Genomic DNA, 25,935 nt, shown 5'->3' on the forward strand with positions numbered 1-25,935 from the left:
TTTCCAGACCACAGTGTTACTGACATATTGGCAATGATAAATAAGTTAAGCTGTGAGTTCTATAAATCCTGATGAAGAACAAAATGTTCAGATTCCTGTGTCTTTTTTATGTATATTTATGATAATATTTGGATAAACTTATATGATCATATCGAAAATGTTACCAACATAATGACTAATATTATCTTGTAATGCAATGGTCTACTGCCAATGAATATGATATACTCTAATATTATGATCTACTTATTAATTAAAGTAGTAGCAGGAAAAAACGTGTAAATGCATGTTACCAGTAATATTGTATCAACTGTGGGGAGAAAAGTAGTACACAAAATGTATCAATCAAACACAAAATAGTGGTGAATTGGTTTATTAGATCAATGACAGGAAATGCCCAATTTCAGATATATTCACATTAATATCTTGTAAAATAAATCGATGCAACATATATATATTTCTGCTGGAAAAGCCTTTAATATGTTGTAAAATAAATCGATGCAACAGCTGGGATGAATTAAAGGTAATTAATTAAGTAGGACAGATGGCAACTTCCAATATAGCATCGGTGAGACTATCGCTACAAGATAAGGGCGGCAAATTAAATATGGACGCTAGTTGGGCAAAAAGACAGGATATATATATATATATAACAAAATCAAGCTTCCATGTTGCGTCAGAACTCTTTCCGTTGAGAAGGAAGGCATGGCAGCGATATTCCAAAGCCGGTTCAACTAATGTTCTGCTGGCGGTACAGAAGAAACCTGTTAGTTTTCTAACTCGTTGAGAAAAGACAACATCAGCGAATTAACTAGTATTTGTGGTGGATGGGTTGCCGACGTAACGTTCCAAGTTACAGCGAATTGCAGATTCAGTCGAGGATGCACCTGATAAATTGCAGCGGCATCATGCAGGGACTGCGACGTTGTAAATCGACCCAATCAATTAGCTGCAGCGATTACAATCGGTTCTCCTAACGGCAGTTGTAGCGGCTCTCCTCTGTTTTTCCCATCAGTAAAAAACGATGGAAAACATCTGCTGAACCAACGAATCAGGACATCAGTTGAGTTCCAGCAGTTGCAACGAAACTAAGTCGTCCAAGGTGTGACGAACCTAGAATTGTTAGTACAAGCCAGATGCTGCGTTTTATAGAGTTAATTTCGAAGGATTCAAGAGCTGGAACAGGGCATATTCTTTGTGGTGAGTCAAGTTTGTGTAGAATACATGGGGCCACAACAACTGTGAAGTATGTATTTACACGTAGAATACATGGGCCACAACAACTGTGGAGTATGTATTTTTCATGTTAAGTCAAGTTTCAGAACAAGTTCATGATAAGTCAAGTTTCATGTCACGTTCATGTTAAGTCAAGTTTCAGAACAAGTTCATGATAAGTTAAGTTTCATATCATGTTCCTGTTAATTCAAGTTTCAAAGTAAGTTTATGCTAAGTCAAGTTTCAGATCAAGTTCATGTCAAGTCAAGTTCAGTTCATGTTTCAATTTAAGTTATGTCAATTATGCTATGTTGCACGCCAAGTTATGCTTTAATTACTTATGAATTTGATTATACATTTATACCTTTACTGTCATCCATGCATCATTAGCTTGTGTGGAAGTTTTTTGTTAACTTACTGAGATTTGTAATCAAATCTCACTGTGGTAGTCCCAATTACCATTCCCCCTGAATGGTAGATCTTGTTACAGGACCTGAAAGAGGTTCAGAAGCTGACCAACTAGACACAGTCGACTGAACGACGGTGCGTCGTTAATATTAATATAGTAGTTAAATTACTACTTGTACGATGGAGTTGCATCTCCAGTACTTTTGGATCATAACTATTTTGGACTAGTGCTGTGATCTTAGTTATTCAATGGATCTTTATATATGAAATATGTTTTAAGTATTTGTGATATTTTCAATTTGGTGTATAGTATTGCTAAAGAAAAAAATTATCCGCTGCGAATATTGCATAATGTTAGATGCATGTTAGGAACATTGCATCTTATATGTCATGAACGGGGGCAGGTAACCTTGTATTGCATGTCTCGACGCTTCAAATGTCCGCTCGATTCCAAACGAAATTTGGGGGCGTCACATGCCGCATCCACAAACGGTGAAGGATTGAAAGGAACGGGTTCAACCTGATCAGAAATTTATTGGTCAGGCTAGATTGCGTTGGCATGATCCTTCCTGCGGGTCGGGTTGGACCCAAATTCAATTTTGGCTTACTATTGTACAGGCCTAGTGTTGATGGTGGCGTGTGGTAGCTCTTTTGTTGGGTGTGATGGAGAGGAAATTGGAAATGTTCAACGGCGCCAAGTTTGAACCCTGTAACCTATTATACCCTCAATAGCATTCGAACATGTATTTACCTTCGAATGTCTTCTCAAAATAATTTACCTATTTGAACGTACATTTCTCACGTTGGAATAGGTCAAAAATATTTAATTAGTTATAGGTAAAAATATATATAATATATATACTAACGAAATATATATCTTTATATATATATAAATATTATATATACCTATATATTATATTAAATACTATATAGTATATATAAACTTACATATACTATGTACATAAACATTTATATTTGTATACATACCTATTTATATACTATAAATACTTATATATTATATACATACTATATAGTATATACCATGTACTATACTATATATAAATAGTATATATAATTCTATACATATATACTACTATATAGTAGTTTAATATACTATATACTATACTAATACTAATACTAACACTAATGCTATACTATACTCAGTGTATATACTAACACTATACTAATACTATAATAATACTGTACTATACTTAGTGTATATACTAACACAAATACTAATACTATACAATACTAATATACTTATAATACTAATAATAATACTAAAGCTAATGATAATACTAATACTATACTATACTAATATAGTATATAGTATACTAATACTAATACTAATACTAATACTACTTATATATACTTATATATTAATAATAATTATATTATTATATACTATACTTATAGAAGTATACCATAAATTGGGTATTATATATATACTTATTATATAGATTATACTTTATATATACTTATGATGCTGTTATATATAAATACTATATACTATAAATATAATATATACTATATATAAGTATATAGTATAAAGATTACTATATATAAGAAATTATAAAGATTACATCTGCTCGAACAGTATACTTGGGTGTTCAAACGGTATAATTAAGTGTTTGAATAGTATAATGATATGTTTGAATGACAACTAGTGTTCGAATAGACATATATATTGGTCGAACCCCTCAAATTATGTTGGCCCCATTGAGAAGTAGTGGCGGGTGGGATTATTTTCCCCCAAGTGAGGTACATATAAACATATATGTTTAAATGGTCTGTAAGTGGAGTTCGAATGGTTGTGTGCTGAATTGTTCCAAGCGGGAGAAATTTCCCCGCCTACATTATTTTCGCTTTCGAACAGTTATTTAAACACGTTTAAATGTGAAAATGAGAAATAAGACAACTAAAACCACACATACCTCTCTCACGCGATGCAATTTCAAAAATCTTGTGAGAAAAATTGAGAGAGACAGTGACAGCAAGAGAAAGAGAGAGTGAGAGCCATAGAGGGACAAAAGGTGAGCAAAAGAGAGGGTGCTATTGAAAGGGTTCTTGAAATATTTTCTTCTCTTCTGTTTGGTAATATTTTTGAAGTGTTCTCTTCCACTTGATTATTTGTTCTTGTAATATTTTGTTTGTCATCCAATTAATTTTATAGTATTTAGTACTAATTGTGGTGTAGGTGAGTTGTGGTGAATATGTTGTTTAGATATATTTTCTATTAAGGTAAATATTTCAGTACTCTCTCTATGCCTATTTTTTTTTTATTGTTATTTGTGAATTATTGTTTTGTTTGATGTGAAAATATGGAAATATATATTGTTGTTTGGATTTGTGATGTGTATTATGAAAAATCTATCACATTTGCATGCTCCCAAAATGGTTTTTGGTGGAAAACATGAACCTGTGTTGAATTCTAGAAACTGGGCATATACCATTCGAAGGCTATATAGTAAAGTTTGAATGGTACGAATTTGTTACCGTTCGAACAACGAACATATGTTTGAACAAAAATCAGTATTCATAAATTTAGAAAATAAATTTAAAACTTAGAAACATATATATTTATTAAATTAAAAATAACTAACAATTTAACAATACGTTAATGACTAACTCTTAATCCATTTCCATATCATGAAATGAGCAAAGATCTAAAAACTATAAAACTTTCTACATATATAAGAAATAATAATTAACATTCCATCTATTGGCTAAAAAACAAAATTTACATTAATAGATTTAGAAAAATTAATTTTAAACTTAGAAACAGATATATTTCTTAAATTTAAAATAACTAACAATATTGTATACGTTGATTAATAACTATTAATCCATTGCCATATCTTGAAATGCACAGATCTAAAAACTATAAAACTTTTCACATACATCAGAAATGATAATGAATTAGGATCCTAATCCTAGCTGAAAAAACAAAATTTACATTAATAAATTTAGAAAAATAAATTTAAAACCTAGAAACATATATAGAAAAAGATATACTTTTAAAAAATGATGTATAATTGATATAAACAAGAATAATAAAATCAAGAAACAACCCAATTAGATTTAAGTAAATCATATACACAATTGGACATCATAATTAATTAGCTAGCATCTATGATTTAATACTTGAAACACCTAATAATAAATTGTAAGAAACATGTAAAATAATTAACACCTCAATTATTTACTAAGAATATATACTTTAAAAAAATGATGTAAAATGTAAGGAAATCATATATACATTGATTTGAAAATAATACTAAACATATATTTATATCTTGTGTTTGATATATTCTTGGGTCTTGTATTGTTATGGTGTATTATTTTCATGTCTTGTATATATATATATATATGTATGTTGTATGTAAATAAACTTTAGACCTATTCAAGAGTTATCAATCCACATCGGTTGATTGATAACTCTTGAATTGTCCAAAGTGGACAGTTTGAAATTGTAAAAACATTGTCACAAACTTATCAACTATATTTGTTCACATCCAACATTGTGATTTTAGTAGAGTCATCCCATGTTGTTCACCAGATGTGTAGTTGAGTTGTTAGTGCATCGACGTGTTATCTATCGATGCACTTAACCAAACATGCATATTTGAAGAACTATGGGCTGTGTCGAACATATAAGGATAGATGTCATGAGAATTATAATAAGTTTCAGAATAAGGACAACGCATGTGAAAAATCCTTTTCAAGATGTCCAACTTTCAGATTGAGAGAAAATTTGTGATATGTTTTAGGATTCTGCATTTAAAGTAAATAAATAACTTGTTTTACATGTCATGGTTTATAATTTTTCTTGCTAATATTTACAACTTTTATGCAGGAGCAAAGTTCTATTAAAAAAAAAAAAAAAGATCAAACTTGAACATTTATTACCATGCAGGCTCAAGATCTTTCTATCGCATCCCTAAGAAGTTTGTAAGTTTGTTTTTTACTCAAGTTTATTGTTTGTTGTATTCTAATGATGTTAGGGACTAAATTGACTAGGTTCAGCCCTTTGAAAACCTATCACTAATAATAAGAGAAGAGATAAAGTCAAGAAATAAGGCATGGAAGAGATAAGACAGGGAAGAGATACAACAAAAAAGAGATAAACCAAAAGAAGTTGGTTTATACTTCTAAAAAGAAAAGGTTTTACAAAACAAATTGGACTCAATCACTTCAAGGAAATAAACCTTTATATAGGGAGGGGACTCTCCACAGGCCCTAGACAACTTCTCAATGCCTAGACTAAATTCTTCCATTGTATTGAGTGATATGTGAGGTCTGTGAGATTGTAAAATCACCAATCATAGTAGATTTTACCCCTAAACAACTCATGGACATAAGCTTTTATGATGAACCATGTAAATCTTTGTCTCTCTTTATTTTTTTTTCTATATGCTTATTTATTATTATTTTGTAGATGAACATGAAGAGTATCGTATCAAAGCCCAAATCACCATTGTGGGGCGGGGATAATTCTTTCATTCATTCCCATATGTGGGATCAACATATTATTTGCATTGGAAATGGGACAAGGATGATTACTCGACCTGTGGGATTGTCACCAAACTATCAGATAAGTTCCTCAATCATGCACTTATTATTTTATTTCGTCAGTACTGTTAGAATAGATCAATATATATATATATGTCATATATAAGGAGGGACCCATGAAAAGGGTGTGGACAGTGAATGTGCACCAAACACTGGGTGATGTATGCCATGCACATTACATGCTTGTGTATGGCCCCTTCAAGGACCACTATGCATGGCGGACTTGGTGCCCAACACCTCATTGTGTGGTGTGGCACAGTCCCGGCCACTAGGCCGAGAACTAGGATAGAGCCGAGGGGGTTTCCCCACTGATATCTCACCGCCAGGAGCCCAGCAACTAACAGGAGATCACCCATTAGCTGCCCAAGGGTTGTTAAGGCTACCGACAACCACGACTAGGCTTGCCAGCATTGTCTGTCGTCGTCAAGCTGTTTCCTTTCTGTTGGCATGTCCAGATCTGACGAACGGAGGTGGGCAAAGGATTCATGTGTGATGCACAATGCGGGGGGCTTCACCTGCTAGCAACTCACTAGCCAGCAACCACCACCAACCTCTATCGCCAAAGCATAGGTCCTCTATCCCGTAACTTCGCCTGCCGTAGCATTCCACAAGCAGTCAGCGAGCTCAATTATACCATGCACGCTAATTAAGGCCTAGAAGTGAGGTTTTGTGCTCTGGCAAGACCACCAATAGCCAACACCTGCCTTGCTGGCATTTTCTATTGCCAGCAAAGGAGATCCTTGACCACAAAAGAGTTGGCGGCCAGTTTCTCGTCACCGGATGACAGCCACCAAAGTTCTAGTGCTCGCCACCAAAGTTCCAATGCTCGCCACTGAAGTTCCTCGCCACTAGTGCTCGACACTAAAGTTTCAGTGCTTGCTACTAAGTTCCTCGCTACCAGTGGTTGCCATTGAAGTTCCTCGCCACCAGTGGTCGCCACTGAAGTTCCTTGCCACCAGTGCTCTCCATCGAAATTCCCTCGCCACCGAAGTTCCAGTTCCTCGCCAATGCTAGCCACGGAAGCTCCCTCGCCCATGGAGACAACATCAATCAATTCACATGGCAAGTAACAACTTAAGGCAATGTCCCTTGGCGAGCACCTCTCCACCGAGCTATACTTTAAGTAAACAAACTCTACCCTAAGTCACAACTAGTGAAGACAAAATTACCACCAGGAAGCACACAACTTAAACCCCCACACTCAACTCCACCATGAGCAACTCGTTTGTACAAAATGAAATAATTCGATTGAAGATAGAGGAATAGATGAACAGTGCACCTCGGTCACATGTTAACCATGAGTCTCGATTCAAGAAAAAAAAAGACCTTAAAAAATCTTAGTCAACGAAGAATCGAAAGCAATAGCTAAATTGCTCTGGTTTCTCAAACTTGCTATTTTAATTTTATTTTTACTAATGAATTTGATTTTTGGAATATTTTCCCAACAAAGATCCTTGAGGTTCCACGAGAAACCTAGCGGCCATACGCCCTGAGTATGTACTTAACTGGGAATCACTTGTGTGGCACGGAGCACCGACTACAAAGCCCCTCTCAAGCATTACTTGCTATCTTAATCTATTGTCATTAGAACAGAGCGTTTGGTATCACAGGCATCATGTGTCCTTGTCATCGCCAAAGCATGGTTACCAATGAGTATTGCCTATGTGTCACCAGCCTTCATCACTCTCAAGCGAGATGGCCCAGGTTTGCAAACCTCAAACTTGTGATTTAGATTATTTAATCTAACATGTTTGTTTTTGTTGGTAAGATCGAGCTCTAGCTCCCACCACAAAGTGCAGTTGCACTGTATCTCTGACTACAAAGAGTTACACAGTCAAGGCATCCTCTTGCTACACTTGCATTGCCAGAGTCACGCGGTCGAGGCATCCTCCAGCCATATTCGCATCGCCAGAGTTATGTGGTCTAGACATCCTCTCGCTATACTCGCATCACCAGAATTATGTGGTCGAGGTATCCTCCTGCTACATTCACATCGTCAGAGTTACGCGATCAAGGCATCCTCCCGCCAAGTACAAGTCAAGTGTCTCCACTTGCTACAACATTGCCAGCAGGTTATCTTCTAGAAGGAGCCTCTAAGCTCTACAACTGCCTTGTGTGGGTGTCATTTGGGAATGAGTTGACAGGCTCGGCAACCTCCTAAGATGGATCCAGGGTGTTGATGGGCACTCTCACCACTTAAGTGCATGTTACTACAAACAAACTCTTACATCTACACATCAAAACAAAAAACCACCAACAAAAAATTGCAGTGAGGCAAAATCTACTGATGCCACCAAAAACCAAAAAGATCACTGAGCATAGAAATATGTGCACCTCACTATTAGTCACATACAATCATCAGTACACTCAATTATCACATAAATGTTCTTACAAACAAACTTAACAGAAGCCCACCCTTGAAGGCCTTACTACAAAGGGCACAAATTCTTCTTGAGGACCGACCATTGCATTGCATAACAGTGACAAATTAACTCACTCTATGGTATATATAGTATATATAATATTGTAAGTATAATTATGCATCCGTGTAACCCTACTCATAAATTTATGATGCTTAAGCCTCCAATAAATTCTTAAAAAAAATGTCAAACTTACTATAAAAAAATAATTTTTAGGTGGGTACTTCTGCCTTTTTCTTTTCGGAAAGATTTGCACTTGCGCAAATCAGTTTACTTTTCTGAAATTTATCCAGTAAACGAAGGACAACCTAGTAAATGACGCCGCACTGATAAACTGTCTATATAACTACGTCGCTCGCCTCTTCGATCCTTCTTTCTGGTATAGCATACTGCACATATCATAAGCTCTTCACGCTAGAGTTCTCCCCTCTCTTGTAAGATCTTTCCGATAAAAGAAGAGGTGCAGGAAATGAAGAGAAACAAGAATCTATCTATTGTTTCCCTTGTACTCTTGCTGTCCATCCTCTTCATCGCGTCCTCCAGTACTGTTTCAGTTGATGCAAGAAAGCATCACAGTAAGAAAACCAAACCTCATAAGCATCCGAAAGATAAGGGTGAGAATGGCGGCTCAAGTTTTCCTGGTCCTGCACCTGCCCCTCCTGCAGATTATGGTCCTGTTCCCACCCAGTCCAGCATTTTCGATGTTTTGTTCTTTGGAGCCAAGGGTGACGGAGTTTCAGATGATTCTAAGGTAAAAGATAAGGGAAATTGTTTTGTTCCTCTGCGTGAGAAAGAGAGACAGAGAGAGTATATATTAACGGCTACTAGCTAATGTTCTAATCTTGTTGAGCATGTTAACCAAGCAGGCACTCCTAGCAGCATGGAAAGCTGCCTGCAAGATTCCTGGGGCTACAGTAGAAATCCCCTCAGAATTCAAGTTCCTGATCAATCCCATAACTCTTCAGGGTCCTTGCATGCCTCACCTTGTTCTTCAGGTCTCAACTTTCTCTTCTTTTACCGACTCTCAAGCAGCTAGCATTAGTAATTAATATTTAAAAAAAAACCGACAAGTATATTTCCTTTTTTCAAGTTGTGACATTTTATATTCTCAACGATCGCATGCTTCGCATAGAATAGAAAGCTAATTAACGCGAGCAGGAAATTCCAAGTACAGATAGATGGAACTGTCTTAGCTCCTTCAAAAGTTGGTTCGTGGCCAAAATCCAGCCTTTTTCAGTGGATAAATTTCAAATGGCTCCATAACTTTACCATTCAAGGCTCTGGTACTGTTGACGGCCAAGGCTCTAACTGGTGGAGTAGTACTTCTGCTGCTTCTCAAAGCAAGCATATTAAGGTCAGCATACATCATTCTAATTTATTTAGAACTTTTTCATCAAAATATTACAGAAGCATATGTTGCAGCTAACCTCTCTGTGATGTATGTACGCTTGGCAAAAGAAATCAAAGCACATTCCAGATATCAAACCCACAGTAAGATTCACTTAATTTCTTAATATATATTAGGGCCAAATATATATACTTTCAAGTTTCAACCCCAAAACTCGATCTCCTCTTTGTACAACATTGTAGCAGACTCTCACGTTGTTCTCCTTGACCAATTATGTTGCTCGGATAAGTACAGGCTTTGAGATTCTATTCAAGCTATGATGTCAATGTTCGCGACATCAAAATCATAGACAGCCCGCAGTGCCACCTAAAATTTGACAGCTCTGGTGGTGTCAAAATTAGCAATATAACCATTTCTTCGCCTGCGGATAGCCCAAACACCGACGGGATTCACCTGCAAAACACCCAAGACGTACAAATTCAGCACTCTAATATTGGGTGCGGTAAGATTCACAAATTTGAACTTGATTTTTTCTCTCTCAATAAAATACACACACACACACCCATATATATATATAGTAAAGCCCCCACAACACCCTGTATCTTACTTTTGAAATTCAGACGAGGCAGTATGTTTGGACATTACCTAAATCTTGCACTATGGTTTTTCAGAAGTGTACAACCCAAAGGTGCTCTTTTTATTTATTTATTAATTTTATTCTTCCTTTAGTCGTCGACTCACTCTCCAATATTAGTTAATCTTAGAAGCATATTCGATCTACAAATTAGGTAGGTATCTATCTTGAGAAAGAACGATTGGTCGGGCGACTCTTACAACGGTAAACTGCCATGCACCAAACTAACTTTTGAAATATGCAGGAACAAAAACAACTGACACAACTAACTTTAACTTTTACTATCCTATGGGCCACTGATCAGTATAATTAAGTAATAAATACAGCGCGCATTAGCACATTACTATATCCAATAATTATAATTCTAATTCTGGGCCATTCTCTTTTCGCAGGGGATGATTGTATATCCATACAAGCTGGTTGCACCAATGTCCATGTTCATCATATTAATTGTGGTCCTGGACATGGCATAAGGTAAATATATAGTACTATATTAACTGAATACTGCATCTGTCACGAAAGATATCAAAGAACATTAATTTTGTTCCCGCAATTGCAGTTTAGGAGGACTTGGAAAGGACGAGACTATTGCATGCGTCTCCAATATTGTAGTCGAGAATATCTCAGTTCAAAACACCCTGTCAGGAGTGAGGATCAAAACCTGGCAGGTACCATAATAATATATATCTTTATATATATAAAGTGGCTATCTAACGGAATTTTATTGGTTTAACGGTTTTTGTTGTTTTACCGTTAAAATTAACGCCGTTAGTTACATGAATAAATTAAAGTGACTCTCTCTTCTTAAAAGTTCTTAATTTTTTAATCTCTCTCTCCCCAATCACTTATGAATAAATTCATAATTATTAAAATTCATGCAGCATGCATAATCCTGTAACCTATGCATTGATGATCATTTATTTATGAGGTATATTAGATATCTATATATATATATATATATTCTATTATATATATCTATATAAATTATATAAATATATATTCTATATTCTATTATATATATATGATCTTTTATATAAATTATAATTTATATATCAATTTATTTATGTGATTTAAAATTTTTATTCATTCCTTATATAAACAAAGAGAAATGTAAAATAATTAAGTTTAAATATATTTACCAACTACATTTATGAATACAATTATCCTAATAAAATATTATTTATTTATCAATTTAAATTCATTATGAAACATTAAAATCAAATAATAATATCTTATAAAAACCTTAGTATTTTATTTCTTTATAAAAATTATGTTACTTTTTAAAAATAATCGCTTTATTAAATTAAGAAAACGTGCTATGCACGTTCCTTTACTGTTAACAGTTTATCTCCTGTGCTGCACATGTTTGTTTCAAGATTCTTTTTTTTTTTATAAATTCTAAATGCTTTAAAACTGATTTAAGTCTATTTTACTATTTGATGTTAGAATTTATATATTTTTTTCTAAAAATATTACATTATTATTCAAAATTTTTTCTTTAATAAAAATAATATTTCTATACACTGGACGAACGTCCCTTGGACGTTGCCCAACTACTAGTATATATATATGTATATATATTATTGTATAACCTATAGAGCTGCTACAAGTAATAACATCATTAATTGTTTATTTTTGTCATTATTTGATTCCTATCATCTACTACAGGGAGGAAGAGGATCGGTCAAGAACGTAACGTTTAGAAACGCTCGAGTTTCCGATGTTAAGGTCCCAATAATTATAGACCAGTTTTATTGTGACAAGAGTTTCTGCAAGAATCAAACAAAGGCAGTGGAAATATCTGGTGTTAAATACGATCAGATAATTGGGACATATTCAGTGAAACCATTTCATCTTGCATGCAGCAATGGCGTTCCCTGCACAGACATCGGTCTGACTGATATTCAGCTGAACCCCTCGCCAAGCCATCAAGGTTTCCAGAAGGGTTTGTGTAATAATTCTTATGGGAAATCAAGAGCCCCTCTTGTTCCTTCGAGCATAGATTATTGCTTAGGAAGTGGCGGAGATGCAGTCAGAAGAATATCAAGATCACATGATTATGTATGTTAGTGAACATAAATCGATTAAAGTGATCGTTATTGTAACTTTTTTCAAAGTATTTTTCTGATGATCTTTAAGTTGTTTGCTTCCCTTCTTCAAGGTTTTTGACTGTGATAAGGCGATGGTACTGTCTTATAATTACTGCTTCCTTTTTTTATTTTTTTATTTTTTTTATTTTATCATGTAATTGATCAGTACGTTGACGGCTTAAATTAGGAAAAAAAACGTTAATGCTTCTTTTTCTGCAGTTTTGGTTACTGCACCGCCCCACTAAGAAATTATTAGGGTCACTAATTTTGAGATCATTTTTTAAATTTCACCATGAATCATTATACATGGTAGCTCCAGATTGTTATTTAGAGAGATATAAAAAAAAAATAATAATAATAAAAAAAAAGAAGATCCTCCTTTTTAATTACAACACATTGATATATACAACCTATACATTAAAAAAGCATTGCTGCAAGGCAATTAATTAAATTGAAAAAAGTGCAAAAATTTAAAAAACAAAAGAGTCCTCCCTTCTAGCCTGATCTAAAACATGAAAATTTAATCATACATTAAGTGTCTGATTGAGTTTGAGTTTGAAAGTTTAAATTTGTAGATGTTGCTGTGTTGAATTTGTGGAGCCTAGTTTATTTTTTTGGCAGCTCGATTTGATGATCCAACTAGACAATGATTCGTTATAGTTTTTGAGTGGATTTTTTGTGAGAAAATTTTTGGAACTATTTTTGACTCAAGAAGTGCTTAGATAAAGAGTTTGCTCGACAGTTACTCGATTTTCAACTCTAGCGAAGATCAGACAGAGAGTTTGTTCGAGTCTCGCTCGATAGTGGGCTCAAGTGAAGACTAAACAGAGAGTTCACTAGATCATTGCTCGACATTGGGCTCGAGCAAAGGCCAGACAAAGAGTTCGCTTGATGTATACTGGACAAGCTACTCCACCACTCGAGCAAATATTGCAGAAAAGTAGAAATTAGGGTTTCCGCCATGTGACCCAATAAAAATGATTATTTTGTATAGTGAAAATCGTTCAAAAAATGTACCTTATAATTCCTCAACATAATATATAAAATCCTCTGTAGTTCCGTGGATTAAGTATGTTGCCGAAACAAATAGATTTGTGTCATGTGATTGATTATTTGATTATTTCTTGTTTACTTTATTGTCATTGTTTTTCATAACATGTCAAACTATGTAAATTTGTATTGTGCGATTAATTGTTTACTTTTACTATTTCTTGCCATCGTTTTCACAATAATGAGATCAGTACTAGAGATCTTACTTTCGCTAACTAAAGGCTGAGAGGAGGGATTAATATGGCAGCCATTCTAGCTTGTGTGCTTACTAAGTATATATATAATTCTTTGGAGTTTATTCTCGTGAAATAAGTAGCAGTAGTACTGGATGGGGCATTCCTTACCTTAACGGGAAAAAAATAAACAAGAACAAAAGAAATATTTCTTTTGAATCTTTGATCTTTTTTATAATTTTCCGGTTAAAGGTTAGTGGAGAGACCGATGGAATTATATATAGGCCGTAGGGTTGTGGGAAGCACATGCATGCAGGCTTGCAGCTTTTTGCCTTTCCTTCCATTCCATGAGATCGCACAAGGCCAAAAAGTTTATCAGTAGAGATAATTAAGATGATGAGGCATGCAAGCATATATGTAGTCTGTAGGGTCAACTAATGGAACAATTTAACCACATAACTTGCAATGGACTTAATTTGGTACGTACGTAGGGCGCGCATGCTGCATGCATATATATATATATATGTATATGCCCTCTATCCCGATTCAAGAATACGAGAAAAATACAAAAATTACTTTCTAATTCCAAGTATCATATATGACTAATTAATTTATAATCACGCACAGCTCTGAAAGAATTAAAACAACTCTGGATTTGCTTACCAGAGACGTGTACGTGTATTCTCAATCATTCATGTATAACCAAAGTTGTTACAAGAGATCATAAGAGAAAGATCTGTGTGTTTGTTACAAGAGGTAAGATTTACAAGAGATTTAAAATACAAGTTTGAATGTTAACTGCCAAACATCAGCCAGGAAGATTACGCCAAGCCGCAACACGTCTTCTGCAATCTATCCAGTTTGAACATAATGATCCTTATCCTTTTCAAGCTCATGATGATGATCAACTTAATTGACAATTATTCTGCATTCAATTATATTATAAACAAAAAATTGCAATCATAGGTTCCTATTTTTTCCTTGAAGAGACAAAATTATTAATTGTTAAAATCATTTAAAAAAGGAAAAATCTCCATCCAGAATTCACACGACTAAACTCTATATAGAGCCACTTGTTTTCAAGAAGACACTAGCATTATTTATCACCATCAGACTAGCGTATATGGGTTTAGAATCCGCCCAAGCCGAGCGTGTGATCTTGACCCTCCACTACTCCACGGTACCCCTATTCCGCAGGCATGTTGAGCTAGCCGGCCACTCGTTGGCATACATGACTTTATTCTCACTACAAATAGTCATTCTCTTCCTAAATAATTGGTCACAAATATTCATTTTACTCTGTGTAATAGATGTGTGTTCATTTGTATCTAGCGATTATGTAATGTTCTTACTTTTCCCTAGGACATAAAAAGTAACAGAGGCGCCGAAAATCTCTGACAAAAGTATTTATAAAGTAATTACTTGCAATATTAATGTTCCTTTAATAATAGGGCTCCCCAACCTTAATCATTGATCAATCCTTTAATTGGACTATATCACATTGTCAACATGGCGGCTCCCTTCTTTATTTTGTCAAGTAACATGGGATCAGCAGACTATTGGTACATCGTTCTCAACGCTACAACTAGCGTTTTAATGGCCTGGCTTTTAATTTGTTGGGTACGTATCAACTGATACGATCTTGAGAGTTAAAATGTGGACAATGTTGACAGTGTGCATGCCGTGGACGTGAGATTCGAAAGCGTGGTGGAATATTACGATTTTAAAAATTAAAATTTTAATCAAATTAATATTAACAGTCTTACCGCCTAGCTTTTAGATCAATGATTTGGACTTTAATATCAACTCCCTCCTCATCTCGTATGTATGATTTATTCTAATGCAACTTTAATGATTTTTCATTTTAAAAAAGAAGAAGAAGCAGCAGTAGCAGCATTGGCCCCAAGAAATTAAAGAAACTGAAATTTCTCAGAAATGAACGTGGCTTTTTCGTTGGTTGGTCCTGCTCTTTATATTTTGGAAAAAGCTATTTTGCTGCCTGAGGTTGACCGAGCGCTCGGGTTGATTGTTGGGCAAAAAATTTTTTTTTTTTATTTAGTAATTAAGAAAGTAATTTTAAATGTATTGGTGTAATTTTTTTTTCACTTAATGATTAAAAAAGTGATTAAAAAAATGTGAAATTAAAAAAAAAAATAAAAAAAAAAAACAAAAAACCTTAATACTGGACGGTTAGCCCAGCGGTAAGAGTGAGGCAGCATACTAGCCTCACCCTTATATTTTTTATTTTTTCAGTTGGACAATTGCTTTTTGAGTTAGTTTGGTGGAAGGTATTTACTATTTACGAGGGGTGGTGGAGGCAGTAGTGCGCGCACCGCCCAACTTCACAGCACGCGCATGGGCTTAAAAATTTCTTGAAAGTGACAAAGCTAATTTATGATTCCCTACGGTCTACCTGTAATCAGTTGCACTTGATCTCTTTCTGTGTCACACTGTCACTAACAACCTCGCTTGCAGCCTTTTCCCAATTATTCAAAACAATTTGTTTATATAGATGCTTATTTATCCTCTTCTTTTTCCCCTCTCGGCTATACGGTTCTTTATTTGTCTGTCAGTGCATGGTGCCCCCTCGTGAGCCCAAACGGGTAGAAATTAGGCTAGAATACGGAAAAGAAAGAAAACAGAAGAAAGTGAGCCGATTGAGAAATAGTTAGCCTAATGGGCTAGCAATTACTAGGCACCCACAAGTCTATTCAATTATTGTTCTGGGTCTTGTTTTCTAACACAGAGTGAGGGACATGGGTCACGGACCATCTCATGGAGTGTGAAAATGGTCGCATGAACGGTAAAAAAAAAAAAAAAAGAATTACTCCGGGTACAGTTCCCAAAGAACGTCCAATAGGAAAAGGCCCACCCGCCCAATGATCCAAGTAACGAGCAAGAACAAAGAAACCAACAAACTTACACAGCAAACCCAAATCCCAACTCCAGAAGAACAAATTGATGGTGGGTAGGCTAGAAGTATAAAAGCTTTTAGAAGTTGACTTGAAAATAAATTAAAAAAAAAAAAAAAAAGAAGAAGAAGAAGAAGAAGAATCTAAACGCATGTTACTTGCATAGCTTTGGGCCTTATTTCCGGCAGAACAGGGAATTCTTTATAGACAGGCATGAATGAGGTGTGGCTAAACATGATCTGGTGAAGTTTGATCAGAGGGCCTGGTTACAGAGTCTGCTTTTACGCCTCTTTCGCTCACGCTATTCTCGGCAAATTTCAAGCTTGCTAGATGAAAACCATTCTCCTTCTCATTTGATTTCCATTCAGACATGTAGTACTCCTCTTCTGTGGCGTGTGCTTTTGTTGATGGGCCACAAAACATCCCACCCCACTGCGGGAAGTATATTAAGAATAATGGAAGGCTGCAGCATATCATCATGATTCCCATTAGAGTTATCCCTGTTTCTTTTGAATATCTGGATCCTCTAAAGAAAATCAGCTGCGTCAAAACTGCCCCAACATTTCCACCACCGCCAGTCATGCCGGATACGACCCCCAGTGACCTGAAGAATCCCTCAGTATCATATGTGAATTGAGTAACAGCTATTTGTTTAGGCAAAACAAAGGACTTTGAAAATAAGAAGTAATTGGAAAACATACCTACGAGAGACAAAAGGAACCACCCCAAATGTAAGCCCACATGCAGCTTGGACAAACAAAGAGAAAGCAATCAGCACAACAATGGATGCACTTAAAGTCCCAACCTGCCCAAGAATTACACAGAAAACACCTCCCAAGGTTTGCACTACCCACAAGGCCCAAAGCCTTCCTCTCATTCCATACCTCTTTGCCATTACATCAGAGAGAAGCCCTCCTCCTGGCCGAGAGAATAGATTTGCTAACCCAGAACTTGCTGCTATCATTCCTGCAGTATGGAGTTTTAGATTGAATCTGTCATAAAAGTACTCTGCTATAATATTGTCCACAGTCAGTTCTACCCCAAAGCAATAACCGTAAGTCAATGCCAGAATCCACCCTCTATAGTTTGTGATCCCATAGTAGAAAACCCACGAAAATTTATCTTTTGGCTTCTCCCCTGATTTCTGCAGTCGATGGAAGTTCCCGTCCGGCATGTCCTGTCCAAAGATCAAAACCGCGAATGCGGACAATGTTTGAAACAGAGCAGGAATGAAAAAAGCAATTCTCCAGGCTGTAAATTTGACCGCGCCTATGTTTTGGATGACACTAAACACAAGTGGCATGAGGAGTTGCGTCGCTCCACCACCCAGGTTGCCCCAGCCACCTGCAAAACCATTGGCGGCACCAACTACTGGAGCAGAGAACATAGAGCTCATCCAGAATTGAGTTGAGACAAAAGTAGCAAGGGAGAAGCCTGTGAAAAAGCGTACGAGGAGGAAAGATGTAGGAGATGAGGCAATGGAACTGAAGTAAATTGCTGGTGCAGTGAGGAGGATGAGCGAGGAAGAGGCAAGGCGGGGTCCAAACAAATCGCAGGCAGTCCCCATGGCAATCCGGGCAAAGACTGCTCCGGAGACTGATGCAATCCCGGCGTTGCCAATATCAGTGGATGTGAGGTTGAGGTTATCTCGGATGATTGGGAGGAGCGGTGCAGCCGCAAAAGAAGACACAAAACAAGCGAAGAAGGAGATCCAAGACAGATGAAATGCTCGCATGTGAGGTGCTGCCACCGAGAATAACCGGAATTCAGTGGCCTTGTGTTCTGAATCCACCGGAAGGGCGAATTTAGGAGGCTGGGATTCTTCTTCCATATCTTATCTACTAAGTGAGGTATGTCTCTATATGAGTTTGGAGAGAAATCAATAAGATGGTTAAACTTTTCTACATCTGCTGCCTCTTCAGTTTGGAGAACAGAAGATGAAGAGACAGAAGATGGAAACTAACTGGTAGAGGTGCCCCTTAACAAAACTGGGATACGCCATTGACGTATAGTGAGAATATGGATTTCGTATAATTGACGGCAGATGGATTAGTTGCTAAAGACACAAAATCTAATTTTATCGTTTATTTAGTTTTGGTTGGAAAATGGCCTTTTCTGAGGGTGACAAGGCAAGTGCACCGCGAATATCGGCATAGTCTCATTCTTCTATTGGCGTTCTGATGCTGCCCAAGAGCAAGGATGAGTAAAATTAACTTATTAATGTAGTTTGACATGATCCCAATTGCACGCTATAACATGAATTGTCACTCCTATTTAAACATAAAATATAAAAATTAAAATAGTTATCATTTGGAGGGGAGAGAGCGGGATTAGAATTCAAAGACGTGAAAGCCAGAAAGTGAGATGTCGGCTACAAGTGGGCTCCGGCTTGTTTTGATTGGATGGTGGATAGCGTAGTAAACTCCAATGCTTTCCGTGGAAAATGAATCCATGATCGCTACCGGACAGGCTGTAAGCATTGACTTCTTGTACGGCTTTGTATATATATGACTTGGTAAGAGATCTTTGAATATTCTTTTTCCGAGAAAAAAGACAAGATGAATCTGTTTTGTACTCTTTTTCAAAGTTGTAATGCATGTAGAAATGATAAGACGTTTTGTTTTTAAAAATAGCCATTTTTTTAATATTTTAATTATTTTGATCAATCAATATCAATTAAACTTATAAATAATATACAAAAATAACTATACCATAACCTATTTATTTTTAAAACATTTGTTGATTCCACTACGTATAAAAAAAAAATTAAGTAATTGGTAAATCACCATCACGTACCACATGAGTTCAGCCAGATTGAGTTTAGCAGTGTACCACTCTCTGCATCTATCTCTCGTTTATTGCTTCTACTTCTATCTCTCGTTTACAAGATTTTTATTGGGTGTGAGCTATAAGGGGTACTTCACTCCGTCTTTATATATTCTACTTTAACTACTTCATCCTTAATTTTAATCATATGATCGATGTCACAATTAAAAATGGCACATTAATTGTGTACTAAGAATTACAAAATTAATATACGATAAAAAAGTATTTGTATAATTAAATATTGAGTATATACATACGTGTATATATATAATTATTATCGACACAAAAAAATTATGTAAAAGTAAATTTATAAACTGATATAATTTCATGAAATTCGTTAAATCTACTTAACATACCACATTAAATCACATTAGTTATTAAATTTATTTTTATCTAAAATGTTATATATATAAGGATATTTGGAGTACAAATAACATGTAATTATTTAAAAAAATAAATAAATATAATATTCATATTAAACATTAATTTTTTAATAATAAATCTTATTCTTCTTATAAAATATATGCAAATTGTACAATTATATAACATTACTATATATATATAATGCTAAAACGAAAAAGTATGTACTGTAGGAGTGGTTGGTGATGCTTTTGTTAAAAGATATAATCCAGTCAACACAAATATAAAGATCAGAAAAGAGCCCGCAATCTTGGAAAATCATACAATCTGTCAAGTTGTCAACTGAACTGTCAAGTTGCCCACGATCTTGGCAAATCCCACAAGGTTAGCCAACTGAATCGCCTTTGAGCCTGCCACTGACGGACATACTTCATGAACCGACGGCAAATCATATTCAAAACTTTTCTTTCAGACCCAACTTTTTATTTTGGGTAGCACTGCAGCTTTAGCTGACGATTCCTGATTAATGTATGTCTTTTTTCATATATTTTTTTTTATAACTTTAAATATTTTAAAAAAATTTATAGTATTATTAAAAAACATTTTTTTAATTATTAAATAAAAATAATTGAATCAGAAAATTACCTCGGGACTGCCTCTTGATGACCAAGCATTTTCCTTTCAAAATGACTGAATTTAGGAAAATTCTGTTTGTAACCATCCCCACGCAACCACAGCGCACCAATATGATGTGGCAAGTCAAAAGTCAGTCTTGACTTTTTTAATGAAACGGTGCGGTTTGAGCTAAGCGGTAAGCAGCATCTCCAAATTACCTATTCATTAATCATCAAAACTGTGCGTTTAATAAACATCAAAACTGAAGCGTTGCATCTTCTTCCTTCCTTATGGACCATGAAATCAACAACTTACGAAATGCATGAAATCTAGCGCTGGGTTCGGATGCAGCAAGCAAAGCTACCATCCAATGGGGCTTCTGGACAACGAAGGGGATTTGGGAGAATGGTGCGGAATGGATGAAGGAGAAGGTGAAGGATGAAGGTGAAGGTGAAGGGTGTGGGAATGGATGAAGGAGAAGAGAAATCTAAAGAAAATATATGAAAGGGAAGGGAAAGGGGAAGGAGAAGGGAGGAGAACGAGAAGGAGAAAGGGAAGGGTGGAGGAAGGGGAAGGAAGAAGATGCAACGCTTCAAATTTTTTTTTTTTTTGCAGTTTCTGTCAGACCCATCTGTTTAGAATAATTTCTCTATGTCATTTTGAATTCTAGTTTCGCTTGCAGACCATAAACGATCAGTGGACTGCATATTTTACATTTTTATCGAGATCCGTTTGCATATATATGCTCCTTTCAGCACTTGTAAAATGGGTTCTGCGTCGACAAGAAACCAGAAAAACCAGCAAAATGGGTTTGGCGTCCAGAAGAAGAAACCAGAGACGAAAAGCAGTACAGTGTATTTCTATTTTGATTTCCCCCCTCCCTCTTTTTTATTTTTTATTTTTTAATACACTGACCATCTAACAACGCAACCTCAGCATTGGGTGCGCAATGGTTACGCACCTTTTGTTGTACGTAGCACTGCTGCTGAATTTATTCACTTTTGTTGGCACAGAAAATTGACTCTTTCTTTGAAAAACCTATTTCAACTTCCATAAGGGAGTTTTAAACCAGGCTTAGTAAAAGTATTCTATTTTATCTCAGTAGATGTTATCTCATCTTATTTTATTTTATATTAATATTTAAACATTATAAATATAAATATTTTTTAATTTCAAATTTTTTATTTTTTCATCTAATCATTATTTAATTATTACAATTCTCTCAAACTTCTAGACAAAACATAAAAAATAATCAGAAATACTAAGTCCACCAATTAAATCTCCAATGGCTTCCATCGTGACTAATGTGGTTGTTCCTTTAATTATGAAAAGACCTAGCTGAGAGTAAAAATAAAAAATGAAATCCTTTTGTAAATCTCCCTCCCTCCCTCCCTCCTGTCCACGTCTTCACCCTCCCTCCCAAATTAGAAACCTTAATACTAATTTCATATCTCCAAATTAGAAACCTTAATACTAATTTCATATCTCCTCCCTCCCTCCTGTTCCATCCCTCCCGTTTCCCCATCCAGCTGCAACGCCATTGGCGGTTCCAACTACTGGAGCAGAGAACATAGAGCTCATCCAGAATTGAGTCGAGACAAAAGTGGCAAGGGAGAAGCCCGTGAAGAAGCGTACGAGGAGGAAAGATATAGGAGAGGAGGCAAGGGAAGTAAAGTAAACTGCTGGTGCAGTGAGGAGGATGAGTGATGCAGAGGCGAGGCGGGGTCCAAACAAGTCGCAGGCAGTCCCCATGGCAACCCTGGCAAAGACTGCACCAAAGACTGATGCAATTCCTGCATTGCCAATATCAGTGGATGTGAGGTTGAGGTTATCTCGAATGATTGGGAGTAGCGGTGGAGCGGCAAAAGAAGAAACAAAACAAGCAAAGAAGGATATCCAAGACAGATGAAATGCTCGCATGTGAGGTGCTGAAACTGAGAATAAGCTGAATTCGGTGGCCTTGTTTTCTGAGTCGATCGGGAGCGCAAACTTAACATGAGGCTTTGATTCTAATTCCATATTTGTATTTCTCAGAAAGAACAGATCAAGCAAACTGCGTATGAATACTGTGGTGATCTTTAAGGTAAGTAGGTAACCTCTTCATGTTGAGAATTTAATAGCCCTTTCATTTTCTATATAAATTGTGTAGAGGGCAGTTGTCGTGTAGTGAGAACAAGTAACTTTGGACAATCAGTGACGGTTTGGTTTTGTGAATTGGAAAATCGTGGCTGAGGACAGATGGCTTTTGTGAGAGCCAAAGGTAAGTTTTGAGAAAACATTTATTGACTCCTTTCTTTAAAAATAGTGCACAAACCCAAATGCATGTGACATAGACTTATGATGCTTCTTTTTTTCATGAACCATGTAATCATGTATGTCGAGATTCATACAATCACACACCAAGCAATATGCATCTCACATTACAGCTTGGAAATATTAAAACATGCGAATACTAGGTTTTACACATATAAACAATGGTATTCAACAGTTATCAAATAGTAAAATAGTTTCATAAATATTATTCACTATGCTTGACCAAAACACATAAGCATTTGTAAGGACAATTTTACAAAATTAACATGAGCTTATAACTTCTAACATGTTCGATGTAACATCATCAATTAACATGGCAACATAATCATATAGATCCGAATACAAAGCATGGTGTCATAAGAGATTTCATCCATTCAACTAGATCATGAAATAACATGTGAGTGCAAGTTCACACGACAAATACACATGACCAAGCTGTAAAAATGGTTTATTCAATATTTAGAATTTGAATAAACACAACCCTAATGTACCCTTGTGAAGGTGTTAGGATTTTCTTGTTCATAGAGGTACTTTAAGCGCTTGGCCTAGAGGCTTTTGGTGTTGTGATGCTCGTGTCCCTTTTCCTTGACCTAAGCTAGGTCTTGGACGTGTGGTATGTGTGTGCTTAGCTCGATGTAAGGTGCTTGTGATGTGTTATGGCCGAGAAAACTTTGACATGGGGTGAAGATCATCCTTTAATGTTTCAGCCTCCCAACTCTAAGAGATTCTAGTTTTCTCTCAAACTTCAAGAGAGAGAGAGAGAGAGAAAAAAAAAGTTGTGTGGTTGTATTGTGCACCCTCTTCCTTACAAAGTGAGACCCTTAGTTTCCTTCCTTGTCTGAAGGTTGGAGGAGTTGAGAGGTGAGGGAGACGTATGTTTGGGTGGCAAGAAAGTGGTGAGAAAATGGTGAGGAAAGGCTTAGGCATGTGGGAGGAGAAGAGAATCAAGAGTGTGAAGTGTTTAAGAATTCAAAATTTTTCCAAAAAGACCCTTCACTCGTTGGCCCCTCCCCTTTTATAGACATTTTCCCTTCTCTCACACTCTAACTTTGAAAATGTAAGAGACTCATGTACGGATGCCATGTGGCACAATGGCCAAAATGCCCTTCATCTTCTTTATCATTGTGTTGTTTTGAGAAAGTTAAGAGTCCATTGACAAGTGGGGTGTGAGACCCTTCATCCGAAACCCTAGTTTCTAGGAGTGCCCCTCTTCACTCATCTAGGTTCAATGAATTTAATGGTTAAAAGGTCAATACACAAAATCTTGATCATTCTTGGGAGGATGAGCGTGTGCATGCTTGCCACTTGGCTAGTTGTGTGTATATGTGTGTGGTTTGGCCACCCTTCTCATTTATCCCACTAGGTCTCTTTATCTTCCCTACCATCTTTGGGTGGCATGTAGTGACAATTTCTTAGGTGAGTGACATGTGGCGTGTAGGTGTGGTAGAGTGGCATGTGTGTGTGGCCAAACCTAGGAACTAGGTTTTTGCCTTGTCCCAATGTGCCTCTTACACTCCTAATTATTTCTTCTTTCTAGAAGATCCCCTCTTCAATGCATTTATGATACTTGGCAAAGAAATTATTGGATCTTCTAGGTTGGGCATGAATCTCACCTTGGCCGAAACCTAACTCTTGGTGGTTTGTGGTTTTTGTCCTTTGAGCTCCCCTATTCGCCTTTTCCCATGCAATTTTCCTTGGAACTCACATGATTTTGACAAATGGCAAGGAAAAATGGGTGGTTGGCGTGTGTGGGTGCAATGGCCAAGTATCCCTTGTCTTCCTTAGGCGCCTTGTGATTACTTCCTCTAGAAGAATCCTCCTTTCCCTCTACATGAATTACAAGTGTAAAAAAATTTGATGTTCTTGTCATGGATGGTGTGCTAAGGCTTTTATGCTACACCAAACCCTAATTCTCTCACCCTACTTCCCACTATTTGGTTCAGGTTCATTAGGCCTTGAATGTATGACAAAAGGCCTTGGGTTTTGGGTGGGTTGGGCATGTACCCTAAACCTTCTAGGGTTTTGTACTTCAATCTAGTGGGTTGGCCAAAGTCCTAAGGCCTTGTTGGGCCTTAAATAAAACACACAAGATACAATTGCTAATCATAAGCTTACCAATGGCTATAAGGCTTAAGGCTTGAAGAGGGGCCTTTAGTGTCGTCTTCTATTAACTCGTCCTGCATGTTATAGTAGTAAGCAACCTTTCCGGAGTCATAATATGCATTGACTCGCTCCTCAATTGTCCTCCATTGCCTAATCTCATCACTCTCAATCTCTAGATCTCTTTCCTTGTGAAAGTGTATATGGCTCAATAAAGAGTCAGATATCTCTAACATATCGATGGAAGAAGGAGTAGGGTATAGTTGTTCCTACATTGCCTGTCGTTGCTCTACTGCTTGGCTAGATGCAGGTTGATTGGGTGCAATGGGACTAATCGAGCTAGTTTGGTGTCTAAGCCAACAAGTCCTAGTCTCACCCATCCACCTAATGGGGTCATATGGTTGTCACTCCTCATGAGGTAGGGCTCTCTGTGTCTTGATGTTACTCCTCCTGTCATGATCAAGAATATGTGTTCAGTGGCACTCTAATATCTCCTACTAAGTCCAGTAAGAGTCTACCATACGGTTCTACCTTCTATGTCATTGCTTGGTTCTAAGCCTCCATAATCGACTGGGGGTCATATAGAATTGTTGAGTGGCTCTTCCATTATCGGCCATGGCGATGCTGTAAATAACGAGGGAAATACAAGTCACATGGTGTAAAGAAATGTATGCCATGCATGCATGAATGGATGCAAATTCCATGATGCGTTGTGATGTCACACAAGTCACAATCCAAACAAATATGGGCATTTGGTCTTCATGTCAGCTTCTTTCTCCCATGTGGCTTCATCAATGTCGTGATTTTGCCAAAGAACCTTAACTAGAGGAGTTTTGTGAATCTTGAGTTCCTTCTTCCTCTAGTTAGTAACCTGAATAGGAATTTCCTCATAGGTTAGGTTA

General features: G+C 36.4%; 2 protein-coding genes across 2 annotated transcripts; one reads left to right on the forward strand and one right to left on the reverse strand.

Annotated features, from left to right (window-relative positions):
• The first annotated feature begins 9,081 nt into the window (after nucleotides 1-9,081).
• LOC122308811 (polygalacturonase At1g48100) lies at nucleotides 9,082-12,664 on the forward strand. Its single transcript, XM_043122045.1, has 8 exons — nucleotides 9,082-9,363; nucleotides 9,479-9,607; nucleotides 9,787-9,966; nucleotides 10,080-10,103; nucleotides 10,255-10,462; nucleotides 10,987-11,068; nucleotides 11,154-11,262; nucleotides 12,263-12,664. The coding sequence occupies exons 1-8, from the start codon at nucleotides 9,082-9,084 to the stop codon at nucleotides 12,662-12,664; spliced, it is 1,416 nt and encodes a 471-aa protein (XP_042977979.1).
• A 3,878-nt stretch (nucleotides 12,665-16,542) lies between these two features.
• LOC122309171 (high affinity nitrate transporter 2.5) lies at nucleotides 16,543-19,045 on the reverse strand. Its single transcript, XM_043122543.1, has 2 exons — nucleotides 17,521-19,045; nucleotides 16,543-17,423 (listed from the first exon to the last, which is right to left on the reverse strand). Exons 1-2 carry the CDS (start codon nucleotides 18,648-18,650, stop codon nucleotides 17,048-17,050), a joined length of 1,506 nt encoding a protein of 501 aa, XP_042978477.1. The 5' UTR covers nucleotides 18,651-19,045; the 3' UTR covers nucleotides 16,543-17,047.
• Nucleotides 19,046-25,935: the final 6,890 nt, after the last annotated feature.

This window comes from Carya illinoinensis, chromosome 5, assembly GCF_018687715.1.
Source record: "Carya illinoinensis cultivar Pawnee chromosome 5, C.illinoinensisPawnee_v1, whole genome shotgun sequence".
NCBI classification, from domain to species: domain Eukaryota; kingdom Viridiplantae; phylum Streptophyta; class Magnoliopsida; order Fagales; family Juglandaceae; genus Carya; species Carya illinoinensis.

What these genes read in the sequence shown, in the direction of transcription:
- LOC122309171 (XM_043122543.1), bottom strand. Translation starts at nt 18,650, where the DNA reads ATGGAAGAAGAATCCCAGCCTCCTAAATTCGCCCTTCCGGTGGATTCA. An exon ending in GTTCCTTTTGTCTCTCGTAG is followed by an intron (nt 17,424 to 17,520) that starts GTATGTTTTCCA and finishes GGGATTCTTCAG; the next exon opens with GTCACTGGGGGTCGTATCCG.
- LOC122308811 (XM_043122045.1), top strand. Translation starts at nt 9,082, where the DNA reads ATGAAGAGAAACAAGAATCTATCTATTGTTTCCCTTGTACTCTTGCTG. An exon ending in CTCAAAGCAAGCATATTAAG is followed by an intron (nt 9,967 to 10,079) that starts GTCAGCATACAT and finishes AAGAAATCAAAG; the next exon opens with CACATTCCAGATATCAAACC. An exon ending in TGAGGATCAAAACCTGGCAG is followed by an intron (nt 11,263 to 12,262) that starts GTACCATAATAA and finishes CATCTACTACAG; the next exon opens with GGAGGAAGAGGATCGGTCAA.